A 16,047-nucleotide genomic window follows, 5' to 3' on the forward strand; every position below is an offset into this window, starting at 1 on the left:
TGTAGGGGGCGGGTTTCTGGGATATACCCTTTGGTTGGTGGATGATGCATGGAAGGGATTGGAACCATGGCAGTGAGATGATATAAGATGGAATGAATGTAAAACTAAAGTTCTCCCATGTAAACTATCATATAATTCACAATAAAACATTTTTTTAAAAAAAAGAATATACAGTCACTGTACCAAAAAAAATTGGTCAATGTTCAACCACTTCAGAAGGTAACATATGATAAAGAACCAGTAATACTGAAGGAAGACATCTAGGCTGTATTAAAAACATTAGAAAAAACAAAGGTCCTGGAATTAACAGTATACCAATTGAAATGTTTCTTCAAACTGATAAGAGCCCAGGAAGCGTAATCTATGCTAAGAAAATTTGAAAACAGCTACTTGGCCAGCCAACTGGAAGAAATCCATATTGGTACCCATTCCAAAGAAAGATGACCCAACAGAATGTGGAAATTATTAAGCAGTATCATTAATATCACAAGTAAAAGTTTGCTGAAGATAATTAAAAAATAATTGCAGCAGTATATTAACAGGAAGCCGCAAGAAATTTTAGCCAAATTCAGAAGAGGACATGAAAGAAAAGATATCATTGCTTACACCAAATGGTTCTTGGATAAAAGCAGAGAATACCAGAAAGGTGTTTACTTGTTTTATTGATTATGCTAAGACATTCGACTATGTGTATCGTATAAAGCTATGGATAACATTGTAAAGAACGGATATTCACAAACACTTAATTGTGCTCATAAGGAACCTGTATGAAGACCAAAAGGCAGTTGTTCTGTGGATACTGCATGGTTTAAAATCAGGCAAGGTGTGTGTCAGGATTGTATCCTTTCACCATACTTAATGCAGTTTGTGTGCTGAGCAGATCATTCAAGAAGCTGGATGATATGATGAAGAATATGGCATCATGATTGGAGGAAGGCTTATTAATGACCCACAATATACAGATGACACAACCTTGTTTGCTGAAAATGAAGAGAACTTAAAGCACTGGCTCATAAAGATTAATGAATACAGCCTACAGTATGGGTTACATCTCAGTGTAAAGAAAACAAAAATCCTCACAACTGAACCAGTAAACATCATCTGTCAAGGATTTCATTGTAAACTGTTTAAAAACAAAGATGTCACCCGAGGGCTAAGATGTTCCCAATTCAAGTCATGGTGTTTTCAGTCACCTCATATTCATTTGAAAGCTAGTCAGAACTCTGGTAGCATAGTGGTTATGAGTCAGGCTGCTAACCTCACGGTCAGCAGTTCGAAACTACCAGTGGTTCCATGGGAGAAAGATGAGGCTTTTTGCTCCTGTAAAGATTCACAGCCTCAGAAACACTATACAGGATTGCTATGAGTCGGAAGTGACTCCACAGCACACAACCACCACCAAGAAGAATTGATGCAATTGAATTGTGGTGTGTTGGTGACAAATTTTGAAAATGCCATGGACTACCAGAACAGCTGTACTTCAGATGATCTCTAAATTCAGGTGGGATATATTCAAGGTCCTATTTTGGCTCTCGTGGACTTGATTTCATTTTCTTTAGCTTCAGTTTGAATTTGCATATGAGCAATTGATGATCTGTTCCATAGTCTGCCCCTGGTCCTGTTTTGACTGATGATATGGAGCTTTTCCACCATCTCTTTCCTCATATGTAGTCAGTTTGATGTATTCCATATGGATAGGTCCATGTGTATAGTTGTCTCTTATGCTGTCTAAAGAAGGTATTTGAAATGAACAAATCATTGATTTTGCAGAATTCTATCATGTGATCTCCAGCATCATTTCTATCACCAAGGCCACATTTTCCAACTACTGATCCTTCCTCTTTGTTCCCAACCTTTGCATTCCAATCACCAGTAATGATCAATACATCTGGCTTGCATGTTTGATCAATTTCAGATTGAAGAAGTTGGTAGAATTCTACTATTTCATTCTTATCAACGGAGAAAAGATTGAAGTTGTCAAAGACTTCATTCTTCTTGGATCAACTACCAACATTCATGGAAACAGCAGTCAAGAAATCAAACGACATATTGCATTAGGAAAATCTGCTGCACAAGACCTCTTTGAAGTGTAAAGATGTCAGCTTGAGGACTAAGATGCGCCTGACCCAAGCCATGGTTATTTTCAATAACGTCATATGCTTGTGAAAGTTGGACAGTAAACAAGGAAGACTGTAGAAGAATTGATGCTTTTGAGTTATGGTGTTAAAGAAGAATATTGAAAGTGCTATGGGCTGCCCATAGAACCAACAGATCTGTGTTGGAAGAAGTACAGCCAGAGTGCTCCTTGGAGGCCAAGATGGCCAAACTAAGTCTCTCATACTTCGGACGTATTGCCAGGAGGGACCAGTCGCTGAAGAAGGATATCGTGTTTGGTAAGGTGGAGGGTCAGAGAAAAAGAGCAAGACCCCCAATGAGATGGATTGGCCAAGTGGCAGCATCAGTGGGCTCAAGCGTGGCAACAATAGTGAGGTTGGCCCAGGATCGGGTATGTTTCGTACTGCTGTGCATAAGGATCGCTATGAGTCAGCACCAACTCGATGGCACCTAACAACAACAAGTACCAGAAGAACAACCAAATCGGTGCTGAAACTTAGAATGCTCCTTGGAGGATGGTGAGACTTCATCTCATGTATTTTGGACATGTTATCAGGAAGGACCAGTTCCTGGACTTCATGCTTGGTAAAGTGGAAGACCAGCAAAAAAGAGGGCCCAAAAGAGATGGATTGACCCAGTGACTACAACAATGGGCTTAAACAGAACAATGGGTGGCGCAGTACCAAGCAGTATTTCATTCTGTTGTACGTAGGGTCACTATGAGTCGGAGCTGACTCAAGGGCACCAAACAACAACAACCTACTGGATGTCAGAAGCACCCCTTCCCCTGATCCCCGTCATGACAACAAAAAGTGTCTCCAGACATTGCCAAATGCCCAGTGGAAGACTTAATTTCCCCACTGTTGAGAACCACTGGATTACACCTGTTTACATTGCACTGGGATTATATGAAAAAGTCTTAGTCCCTGAACCCTCAGTAATGCTGGGTATTAAAATTTTTAAATTTTTGTATACTAAAAACAGGGCTGGGGTGGGGGCAATCATTGTATTGTGACATATCCTCTTGTATATCCACCCATAATATGGTTTGTAATATGCCATTAACTGACTGTACTAGTAGACTAATAGTAAATACTCTTCACTTACACATGGTTAAGTTTCAAAGCCCAGGTGGTTATGTGAAAATTGGTATTATGCGACAGTGTAAGATGATCACATCAAATCACAGAATGGAAATGGACTCATTACATATTTGCCAAATTATATCATCATATATCTGGTAGCATAGTAGTTACAAATCAGGCTCCTAATCTCAAGGTCAGCAGTTCTGTGGGAGAAAGATGAGGCTTTCTGCTCCCATTAAGATTTACAGCCTCAGAAACCCTATGCAGGGTCACTATGGGTCGGAATCGACTCAACTCAATGGCACTTAACAACAACATAACTGGCAAACCACTGAGAATTATGGAGCTTCCAAGTTGACAAATAACCTTAACCATCACAGCCAGCATTACTCTCGCCTAACAACTCAACATTCATTACTGCCAGATGTACATCATTAATGTGTTAAATAGTCACATAGAAGATTTTGTGCTATTGTTGTAAATGCAAAATGTCAGGAAACAATATAAGAGAGTGATTAATTTCCTAGGTTTATATATTATTTTGAGTCAGTAGCAATTTTCAAACATCTTACATTAAATACCCTCTTCATAATGCTAAAAAAAATTACAAAACCTTTTCATTTTTAAAGGGACATATTATTAGCTTGAGAAAAAGAGTGAAGAAGTTTGGGGGAGGGGTTATTCCAAGTTTTTTATGTCTTTTTCTATTTCATCAGCAGTGTGCTTAAGTATTTTATTTTTACTAACGTACAAGGCTAAACTTACTTTAAAATTCTCAGAATGTAGAAGGTAATTGTACTCATTGTCTGGGGGTGGAGTTGTAGATATTCTCTTTCCATATATTTTCTCTTGCTTTTTGAATGAGACACTATATAAAGAGGTCCTTTTTTGTATTAATTGATTCCCTTACCTTCTTGGAAACTTGTGCTTCACTTTGTCAGCAATGAGGCCAAAGAGATAGTTGAAAAGTCTAAAACCCCAAGCCGAAGAAACTCCCGAACTGAAGAGCCAGCCGTGGAAAGTGTGGAAAATGGACATCGTAAACGATCATCTCGACCTGCTTCAGCCTCCAGCTCTACTAAAGGTTAGCAATGGGGTAAAGGTGAAGGTGTTGTTTATGGGTTATTAAGAGGAATGGGGTCCTTTAATCAGCAATGTATTTGTTTCTGTCCTTAAATTTGTCAAGTTACTTTGACTTCTACTAATTGTTTGGTCCTTCCTTTTTTTGTTAGTTTGTTTATATATATGGTTTCTGTGTGTGTGTAGAGCAGCAAGCACTATTAGAATAGAGAGCATAACAAGACAGATTGATTCTACTTCAAATTCATGACCACCCACTTCAGATATTTCCTTTATATGGGCCAACCATTTTTTATGTTCCTGTGGTCAACTCTCCCACTTGACTTCTTTAAAACTACACACCCCCACTTTCTTCCCTTCCTCTCAGCAAAACCCTCACCTCTTCATATGAAAGATAGCACTGCCTCAACTTCCCACTATTATTGTTGTTAGTTGGCATCAGGTCAATTCTGACTAATAACAACCCCATGTATACAGAATAGAGCTGTTTCATAGGATTTTTGTGACCTTTTGGAAGCAGATCACCTGGACTGTCTTCCAAGGTGCCTGTGGGTGAGTTTGAACTAACTCCTCCTTTGACTTCCATCTGCTTCTGTAGCTATTTATATGTTCTTATTGACTATACAAAGACATTTGAATGTATGGAGCCTAACAAGTTATGGATAGCATTGTGAAGAATGGGAGTTCCAGCACACTTAATTGTACTTAAATGAAGTCTGCACATAGCCAAGAGGCAATTGTTCAAACGGAGTAAGGGGATTCTGCCTGCTTTAAAATCAGTAACAGTGTACATCAGGGTTGTATATTTCCCCCATATTTCTTTAATTTGTATGCTAAGCAAATCTGAGATGCTGGATGAAAATGCAATAATAAGATTGAGGGGAAGACTCATTAACAATATGCATATTACATAACGGATGTAACTGAAAGTGAAGCGATCTTACAGCACTTACTGATGAAGGTGGAAGACTGTAAACTACGATGTGACTTTACACCTCACTATAAAGAAAATAAAATCCACAATTAAACCAATAAGCAGCGTCATGATAAAGGGAAAAGATACTGAAGTTGTCAAGGAATTCATTTTGCTTTCATCCTCAATTAATGCCCATGGAAGCAACAGTCAGTAAATCAAACAGTGTATTGCATGGGGCAAATGTGCTGCAAAAGATCTTTAAAGTGTTAAAAAGCATAAATGTCACTTTAAAGATTAAGGTGTGGCTGATCAAATATGGTTTTTCAATCCCCTCATATGCATGTGAAAGATGGACAATGAATAACAAAGACCAAAGATTTGACACCTCTGAATTATAGTGATGATGAAGAATATTACATATATCAAGAACTGCTGAAAGAATGGACAAATCTGTGTTGGAAGAAATACAGCCAGAATACTCCTTAGAAGCAAGGCTGGTGAGATTTTGTTTTACATTCTGTGGATATCAGTTCCTGGAGAAGGACATTGTGCATGGTAAAGTAGAGGCTCAGAGGAAAAGGAAGACCTTCAAGAAGATGGATTGACACATGGCTGCAACAGTGGACTTAGAAATAGCAACAATTGTGATGGTCGCATAGGACTAGGCAGTGTTTCATTCTGTTGTACACAAGGTCACTATAAGTCAAAGCCAGCTCAGCTGCACTGAACAACTCTAGCTGTTCTTCTGGCACCATCATCATCTGTCCATTAAGCAAGCTTGAAGTTCAGGAGTCCTCCTGGACACCAATTTTCTCCCTCACCTCTAAGACATCACAAATAACTGCTGATTTTATTTCAGGTATCCCAGATTCATCAAGTTTTTCTTCCTTATTGCTACCCACTAGTTTAAAACCCTTCAGTGGTTTATAATTATGATTAGAATGAAAGTGTAAAAGCTTCATCCTGACCCACAGGGTCCTATGTAGTCTAGCCCTTGTCTGCGTCTCTCAGGCTCCTTTAGAAACTTACGCATGCCATCCTCTTCCCTGTCATCACAAGACTTGTGCACATGTTGCAGCTATTGTGGTTAGTGCTCTTCATTCCTCTTTTCCTCATTAGCTTCCTTTCGTACTCTTCTAGCGTAGTTTTCACTGCTGTAAGGAATCATAGCACTGTTTTGTGCTCCTTCATAAAACTACAGTGTTAACTGTGACTGTCTGTGAAAGATAAAAATGTATTAAGTACTATTTACTACCTATCAGAGCCTGAGGATATAATAGTGAAAAGACAGATACTTTCTTCACCACATCCATTATTGTTGTTAAGTGCCATCGAGTCAGCCCCTACCCGTAGTGACCCTGTGTCGGGTTTCTGGGGAGCAGCTGGTGAGCTTTAACCATCTTGCAGTTCATATGACTTTACAGTCTGTCACATTAACCCACAGCGCCATACCAGGACTCTACCACATTGATTGTTGTTATTGTTGACCCATAGCTACCCTGTATAGGGTTTCCAAGGAGAAACTGGTGAGCTTGAACCGCTGACCTTGCAGTTCAAACGACTTCACACTCTGACGCATTAGCCCACAGCGCCACAACAGGACTCCACCACATTGATGAGACCACCAAAAACGACAGACAAACTCTAATACAGTGTGTTAAATGCTGTGGTAGCAAAATTACATGAAATGCCTTGCTCCTTTGCCAGAGAAAACTTTCCAAGAAAGTAATGTTTAACCTGAAGAATGAGGAGTCATTATAAGCAGGCCATGGGGGTTGAATGGAATTTTCTAAGTCAAAGGTACAGCATGTGCAAAGGCTCAGATCTGAGAGAGAGAATGTACTACTTCCTCCTCAGGAAATGCACTGTGCTTCAGCAGCTCAGATTAGACAAGAGCTAGAAGGAACAGTCAGGTGTCAGTGGAATGCTAGCCTAAAGTTCAGGACAGCTTCTGGTGAACTGATACCAGATGCTTACCTGAGGACTCAGTTGTAGTTGGTGGGTCATATTTCCAGGAAGGAACGTCATGATACCTCACTAGAGCCTCCTAGGAATAGGTCACCAGTCTACAGGTCATACAGGTAAAGCAGGGATGCAGAAAATATCATCAGCTTCCTGGAGAGTAAGGGGAACAGTTAGAGCATATTTTGTCTAGAATAGGCAGTGTTTTCATAGGTATCCCCACTTGAAATGCAGAAATGGAGCCAACAGCTTTCTTTCTTCTCTCTGAGAGTTATCTCCTAGGCAGCAGAAACTTGTTTAAAAAGAGTGTACCTTATGGCATAAAAAGAGTGTACCTTATGGCATAAAAAGAGTGTACCTTATGGCATAAAAAGAAAGATTAAAAGGTCCTGGAGTTCTCTGGAGAAATCTGCATCCCCTCAGTTCTGTGTGTTCTCGAAGCCCTTTGCCTTTCCCAAAGGATCAAGGTCTTCTCGACTACTGAAGCAGGAATCTTTAAAGCAGGGGAAAGGAGTTGCTCTTATTTTAAATGTCACCAAATTTTTAGAATCTTGATCTAAGCTCAGAGCCTCAAGATACTAAAAGTAACATTGGCAGTGCCCCTGAGAGAATTAATCTAGGGAACAGCTGGGATACTAAAGAAGAGATGCCCAAATTACAGCCACCCCACAGAGGATTGCCAGCCAAGAGAAGGTAGAAAACTGGAACCTGTTTTAGGAGAGTGGAGAATAGTACTGTACAAAGGTAAAGTCAAAAAATATTGCTACTAGGATTCCAGTTCACATATGCCTAGATTTATTCCAAACAGAACAAGTTAATATTAATCTTTGCAATCAGTGGATGGCTGCAGACAAGTTCCCTCAGTTACATACTTGTCTTAGCCTCGTTGTTGTTGTCAAGTACCCTCAAGTAAGGTAGGTTCCGACTCATAGCGACCGTGTGTAGGATTTCCAAAGAGCAGCTGGTGAGTTGAACTGTCAACCTTGGGGTTCAAACCACCCTTCCAGTCCATTGCTTATTGTTGTTGTTGTTAGATGCCATCTACTCAGCACTGATTCATAGTGACACTATGCACAACAGAATGAAACACTGCCTGGTCCTGTGCCAACCTCACAATCGTTGCTAAGCCTGAGCCCATTGCTTCTGCCACTGTGCCAGTTCATCTCGTTGGGAGTCTTCCCCCTTTTCTGTGACCCTCCACTTTACCAAACATGATATCCTTCTCCAGGGACTGGTCCCTCCTGACAACATGTCCGAAGTATGAGAAACAAAGTCTGGCCATCCTGCCTTCCAAGTAGCACTCTGACTATACTTCTTCCAACACAGATTGGTTTGTTCTTATTATTGGGGTACCTTTAAAAAAAAAAAGTCCAGTCCAAACAGTGGCTTCTGAAGGGATCTGCTGGACTAGTTAAATTCAAACCAGAGAAGTTTTGGGGACTGTTTTTGGAACTCCAAAGATGTAGGGTAATCGTGATAAATTTTCTCAAAGGACACAGGACAGTTGTTGTTGTTGTCAGGTGCCATCGAGTCGGAACCGACTCATAGCAACCCCATGCACAGCAGAACGAAACAATGTCCGATCCTGGGCCAACCTCACTACCGCTGCCACACTTGAGTCCATCAATGATGCCACCTGGCCAATCCATCTCGTTAGGGGTCTTCCTCCTTTTCGCTGACCCTCCTCCTTACCTAGCATGACATCCTTCTCCAGCGACCGTTTCCTCTGGACAAAGCTAAAGCAAATGGAAAAAATTGAAGAGGTCCAAGAGCTGAACAGACAATTTCAAAGATCAGCTCGAGAAGATAAAGCCAAATACTATAATAAAATATGCAAAGATTTATAGTTAGAAAACCAAAAGGGAAGAACTTGGTCAGCATTTCTCAAGCTGGGGGAACTGAAGAAAAAATTCAAGCCTCGACTTTCGTTATTGAAAGATTCTCTGGGCAAATTATTGAATGATGCAGAATGCATCAAGAAAAGATGGAAGGAATACACAGAGTCATTGTACCAAAAGGAAATGGTTAATGTTCAACCATTTCAAGAGATACCAAGAGCCAATGATACTCAGGGAGGAAGTCCAAGGTGCATTGAAGGAAGTGGCAAAGAACAAGGCACCAGGAATTGATGGAATAAAAATTGAAATCTTTCAAGAAAGTGAGGCGGCACAGGAGGCACTCACTCATCTCTGCCAAGAAATTTGGAAAACAACTATCTGGCCCACTGATTGGAAGAGATCAATATTTATGCCCATTCCAAAGAGAGGTGACCCAACAGGACAATTGTAGGGGCTTATTATGAAGGAGCTCTGGTAGCGTAGTGGTGTTACGAATCAGGCTGCGAGCCACAAGGTCAGCAGTTCGAAACTACCAGCGATTCCTTGGGAGAAAGATGAGGCGGTCTGCTCCCATAAAGATTTACAGCCTTGGAAACCCTGTGTAGGGTCTCTGAGTCGGAACCGACTCCATGGCACACGACAACAACAACAACAATTATGAAGTAGTTTTAAGAACATTGAAAACTACATTGGTGAGAAAAAAGCCAGGAAAATTATACTGAAGAATGTTTTCCATCACATTCTTCAAGGGCTGGCCTTCAAGAATTGCACCCAATTGTCCTGATCTTGTACCTTCAGACTTCTTTTTGTTCCCCAAACTAAATGAATATTTCAAAGGCACATGCCTTTAGTCCCTCAAGTAATTTACACTGCCGTTTTGACATAGTATAAATCAGCGTAGAATTCTTCAGAGAAGGGTTAAAGAAATGGAAATACCACCTTCAGAATTGTATAGCGTAGTGGTTACAAATCGGGCTGCGAACCTCAAGGTCAGCGGTTTGAAACTACCAACTGCTCCGCGGGAGAAAGATGAGGCTTTCTACTCCCGTAAAGATTTACACCCTCAGAAACCCTGTACGGGGTCGCTATGGGTCGGAACCGACTCGAAGGCACTTAACAACAACAACAAGGTAGAGAATATGTTGAGAAACAGCTCATATTTTGATATTTTTGTTTAAGAAAGATCCCTATGATTTTGCAGCAGTACCTTTGACTTACCCTTATACATACACTGGTAGTGTAGTAGATAGCAAGCTGGACTGCTAACCTCAAGGTCAGTAGTTTGAATCTACCAATTGCTCCACAGAATGAGGAGACCTTCTGGTCCTGTAAAGATTTACAGCCTCAGAAACCCTATGAATGAGAACCAATTTGGTGGCACACAACTACCACCATCGCCGCCACCACCACACACTTACACTAGACTTTGTCCTAAGGTGGTATAGTCGTGTTTGAATGCTTGCCCAGTACATGCTGTCAGGTTTAACAACCGGCTGAGTAAAAGCCATAAAGACTCACAGGCTCTTGGACACTGTACGGAACAATTCTACAGGCTCACTGTACGTTGGAATTGGCTTGATGGCAGTGGTTTGGTTTGGGAACATGAGAAACCTTAGCCAAGCAGGGTGCCAGTGAGATTTGTTTACAAAATGCCAGTTAAATAGTTTTAGTCATCATTAACCTGCTTTGCTCCATGTCATATTTACTGTAGATCCAGAAGATGCCATTGCTAGATTTCAGCAAGTTAAGAACTTAGTTGGTTTATACATTATGTTTGTTGTTTCTTTATAAAGATAGTTTCATTTGGGCTGTCTTTGTCAGTGTTAACTAAGCAGGATGCTTTTTTTTATTTAAACCTGTTTTAAAAGATTTTTTTGTGTTGTTTTTAACTTTAAAAATTAACCTATTTTTTAAATTTGCAACTGTCCTTTATAAATATGCTTTATGTCAGAATTGCAATTGAATCATATAGCAATATTTTGTTATAAAATAAAATTTTGAAATGTCAGTGTTTCTAAACACAATATACAATTAAAGCTTTAAATTTAAATTTTAAAAAGCTAACAGGCTCTGTGATCTTGCAAGGTATACTGAGTAAACCTCTCATGCTCCAACAATCTCCTGGGTAAGTTAGCTTTTAAAGCAGAAATGAGTGCTACAATTCTTTTGATTTAAGTGTCAGGGCACTTGGAGCCAAACTAAAGAGTAAACATGCACAGTTTTTGACCTGTGCATTGGATCAAAACATATGAACTACAGCTATAAAGTAACTTTCTGTAATTGTATTTTAACCCAACCTTGTTGTTGTTAAGTCAGTTCCAACTCACAATGACCCTGTATAGGATTGTCTTGCAGTGCAGTGCTGTATCCAGTGCAGTACTACACCAGGACTCCAGCCCATACCTATTGCTGTTGTTAAGTGCTTTTGAGTTGGTTCTGATATATAGTAATACTGTATAGGATTTCCAAGGAGCTTGTGGTTCAAACTGAACTTACGGTCCAGTGCTTTTATCCCACAATGTCATACCAGGACTCCAACCCATACCTAGGTTTCACAAATACCAAACTGCTTTCTAAAATACATTCATCCCAATAATGTTAAGATGCTTGGCTGTCTTTTGAATCTTGGTTTCCCTTGCCTATCCATTGTAAAATAGACACTTGAGGGGGGAAGAAAGGAATAGCCAGAAACATCACTACAGAAAGCTTGTAAGTCTGTCTTCAGCCTGTAACTGATTGGAATACCTTAAAGGGGCCTAGAAGTTGCCCGATGAAAGAGGCTTCCTGTGGCGCCTTTACATTGCACAAGATGATAGATGGAATCCAGAACCGACTGAGGTGAGGTAGGAAATTTCCACTGGAAAGGACGAGTAGATCAGCCTGGAGCGGCTAGAAGAACAGAAGATATACTTTGTGAAAGAAAGACTGGCAGAAGAAATCCGAAACAATAACGGCAGTCTGATTGACTACTACAAGAACAAATAAACTTTTCTCCCGGGAGCCATCAAGGCAAGTGGTAGGGGACCCCTTAGAGTAAACCCGCTTCCAAGATTGAGACTCAAAGGGAATATGTGAGCAGGCATGAGGTCTGGCTGATGACCATGTTGGTCACCGATAAGGGGAAGAGAAGGGGAAAAAACAGCAATGAAGTGGCAAGCTAAGTCCAACTACATTCAATAGACTCCTGTGAACCTGGGTGGAGACCTGGATAGTCAGCAGTAAAATACATGCATCCCAATCTTGGAAACAGATGATGGTGCTGGGAATTTGAAACATAAACCTGAAGTATCTTCCTGTAGCATTGGGGAAAAAAGAACTTGTTTTTTGTACTCATACAATTTTGGTCATATAGGCACAAACAGAAACAGAGTCCTAGTGTGGCACTGTAGGATAATGCACCTGGACCGCAAGGTTGGTTTGAACTGCGTGGTTAGCTGTTCAAACTCACCGGCTAGGCACTTGGAAACTCTATACAGAATGGCTTTGAGTTGGAACCAACTTGTTGGCACTTAACAACATGCACAAACAGAACCAGAAATGTTCTGGTTTTGTTTTTTCATGAAAATCTGGAAAACTGAGATTATTACAGACTGCCAAATTGGAGTAAGTGGAATTGATTAATTCTGGGCAAGTCCAGGGATGCCCACATGGTTGATTGGTTGGTCATTCTCTGAACCAATGCTTTTGTTTTTCATTGGTTGGATTTCTCCCATAACTTTTCATTATATATCCAAAAACTGGTTTCTACAAATCAGTGAACTTCCTTTTAAAGTACACTTGATCAAATTGTTTACCAATATGCAAATGAGTAGTTCTATCTTGTGGTTCTCTATTAACACAAAAATTCTTTTTCTCATTTGTCTTAACATTCTATATATACTCTCTTATCTATAATAGTTTTTATTTTATATTATATACCAAAAAGGATTGGTAGTAAATATGTGAAGTTCAAAGTATCAGTTTGAAATAGAGAAAAATAGACTAATCCAAAGTAAATTCAGAATAACCTGTAATTACTAGCAGCTGTGGGTGTCCTGGGTGCCCCAAGGTGCATCTGAAAGCAAAGTAGATGATAGTCTCATGCTACCCACAGCCAGTGACTTGAGAAGCAACAATCCAAAACAAAAACAAATAACAGAATATACAGATACACTTAACACAGAAGTGTTATCGCTGTGGAAATACAAATGTAGGAGAAACCCTAAATAGTAACTGCTGGAAATTGCACTCCTACAGCACCATTTAAAAGTCAGTCATACAAATTTTGAAGGAAATTTAAAAATATATTTTACAATTATATATAGAGAAATCAGGAGCCCTGGTAATGCAGTGGTTATAGCACTTGACTGCTAGCCAAAAGGTTGGCAGCTTAAACCCACTAGATACTTCACAGGAGAAAGATGTGGCAGTCTGCTTCCATAAAGATTGTTAAGTGCTGTCGAGTCGATTCCGACCCATAAAAACCTTGTATCAGGTTTCTGAGGAGCAACTGGCGGGTTTGAACTACCAACTTTGTGGTTAGCAGTCCAGTGCTTATCCTACAACACCACACCAGGATTCCGTAAAATTGTTGTTAAGTGCCATCAAGTCTCAACTCATAGCAAGCCCTATATAGGATTTAGGAGGTGAAGTCAGTGTGTTTGAACCGCTTACTTTGCTGTTAGAAGTCCAGTGCTTACTCTACAGCACCATACCAGGACAGCCTTGGAAACCTTACAGGACAGTTCTTTCTCCTATAGAGTCTCTATGAGTCAGAATCAACTCTAACAGCTATGGGTTAGAGAGAAATCTTGGTGAGAAGTAGTGCAGTAAAAAGCACAATCAGATGAGCAAATAAATTCACTTAAGGTCAATTTCTAAAACTCCAAAAGTAAAGCCCACATACTAGAAAATTTGATAGAACCTTGTACTGTAAATTTGGCAACAAGTGCTTAAGTTCAAAAGAAGGCACCCAAATTCTGGAGCAAGATAGTAGCATGAACAGCTACACAGTCATGTTCCCCTACAGAAGCAACAACAAAAACAAAAAAAATAGAAGAAAAAATCAAGCAGAATATAACTGGTAGGACCAACTTTGTCTGAATTCCAGAAACCAGTCAAAGAGTAACAGAAACTAAGCAAATAATGAATCAAGAAAAAGATGGAATATAAACAGTAGGAACAGTTTGGTTTTCTATTCACTGGCACCCCACACCTTCCCTGGCTCAGTGTGACCATCTTAAAACATCTACAGGGGACTTCCGGTACGGCAGGACAGCAAGAAAAGATGAAAAGGGAAGACCATCTCCTGACCACATTAATAACAATAATAATAATAAAACAATAACCATGACCAATAAGAAACGATCAACTTTATCAAAGCATGTCCAAAAACAGAAGAAAGGACCTGACGCAATTGAACTGGAGACAGACAAAGCCTTCATAGAGGAGGAGGAGGAGCGAGTTTTGGATATGCCTGAGAGGGAATTCAGAAGAATGATATGGAAACAAATTCAAATAATCCGAAAAGGGGTCGAGGAAAATAAGGAAGAAGTAAAAAAAATTCTCCAGGAACAATCAAATAGGATAGACGCAGCATTGGAAACAATTCAAAACCTGCAAAAAGATGCCCAGGTGATCAACAATAAGCTATAAGAAATAGACAATAGCATTAAAGGAGAAAGGAGCAGACTAGAAGAGATGGAAGCCAGAACTAGCGAGCCGGACGACAGATTTCTCAATACTGTCAAGGTAGAAGAACAAGCAGCTAAAAGGATAAAAGAATCTGAAGAGAGTCTAAGATTCATGCTGGATAACATGAAGAGGAATAATGTAAGAATTATTGGCATTCCAGAGCAAAAAGAAACAAAGAAATCCACAGAAGAGATCGTGGAAGAGCTTCTGGAAGAAAATTTCCCTAACATCTTGAAAGACGAAAGGATAAGCATTCAAGAAGCCCAGTGTACTCCAGGAAGGGTAGACCCCAGAAGAAAATCTCCAAGACATATAATAATCAAGCTCTCAAAAATCAAAGACAAGGAAAGAATATTAAAAGCAGCTAGGGAGAAGAGAAATATAACCTATAAAGGCAAACAAATAAGATTAAGCTCTGACTATTCAGAACAAACCATGCAGGCGAGAAGGCAATGGGGAGACATATGCAAAGCTCTGCAAGAAAAAAATTGTCAACCAAGAATTGTCTATCCAGCAAAACTATCAATCAAATATGATGGTTCGATTAAAACATTCCAGGATAAACAGAATTTGAGAGATTTTATCAAAACCAACCCAGCACTTCAAAACATCCTAAACAGAGTTCTGAGGACAGAGAACCAGCAAGAACAGACAACAAACAGAGATTGACAAGTATGGCAACACCATCTGGAACACACCCAACAGATAGCGGAGTCCAGAACAGAACGAGACTACAACAACAAAATCAAAAGAACAGGGAGCTCAACTGAAGGCCAAAAACATATCAATGTCAAAGAAGGGACAAACGCAGCAATGGAAGCCCAGGTGGTGAGGATGCCAGGTAAATTACAGGTCACAATGGAGTATCCTAAATGCAGAGAGAAGTTAGTAGACTACAAGGTAACTCCAAAGAAAGCTGACACTCCACAACATATCATAAAAACGAATTCCCAAGGAGATCAAGCGAACAGAGGAACTAGGAGAAAACCGACCAAAAACAACTCAGAAGACATAAAGCCAACACAAGAAAGAAAGCAGAACCAAAGAACGATCAACATCGCCAAAAAAGTAACATGACAGCAATCAATTTGTACTTATCGATAATTACACTGAATGTCAATGGATTGAATGCACCAATGAAGAGACAGAGAGTGGCAGAATGGATAAGAAAACAAGATCCATCAATATGCTGCCTGCAAGAGACACACTTCACATACAAGGACAAAAGCAGACTAAAAGTTAAAGGATAGAAGAAAATTTACCAAGCCAACTGTAACACTAGACAAGCAGGGGTCGTCATATTAATCTCTGACAAAGTAAATTTTAAGATGAAAACCAGCATGAGAGACAAGGAAGGACACTATCTCATGATTAAAGG

The 16,047-nt window shown here is 39.9% G+C and overlaps 1 protein-coding gene across 3 annotated transcripts in view; it reads left to right on the plus strand.

Moving 5' to 3' along the window:
- Positions 1–16,047, plus strand: part of NCOA6 (nuclear receptor coactivator 6) — a 108,030-nt gene that overhangs the window by 66,705 nt on the left and 25,278 nt on the right. For all 3 annotated transcript variants that reach the window (XM_006876875.1, XM_006876874.1, XM_006876876.1), the window contains one exon: positions 4,142–4,284. In XM_006876875.1, the coding sequence (XP_006876937.1) occupies positions 4,142–4,284 (143 nt within the window). The remainder of the gene's footprint in view (positions 1–4,141; positions 4,285–16,047) is intronic.

The sequence above is a fragment of the Chrysochloris asiatica genome, unplaced genomic scaffold (genome assembly GCF_000296735.1).
Source record: "Chrysochloris asiatica unplaced genomic scaffold, ChrAsi1.0 scaffold00423, whole genome shotgun sequence".
NCBI lineage: Eukaryota > Metazoa > Chordata > Mammalia > Afrosoricida > Chrysochloridae > Chrysochloris > Chrysochloris asiatica.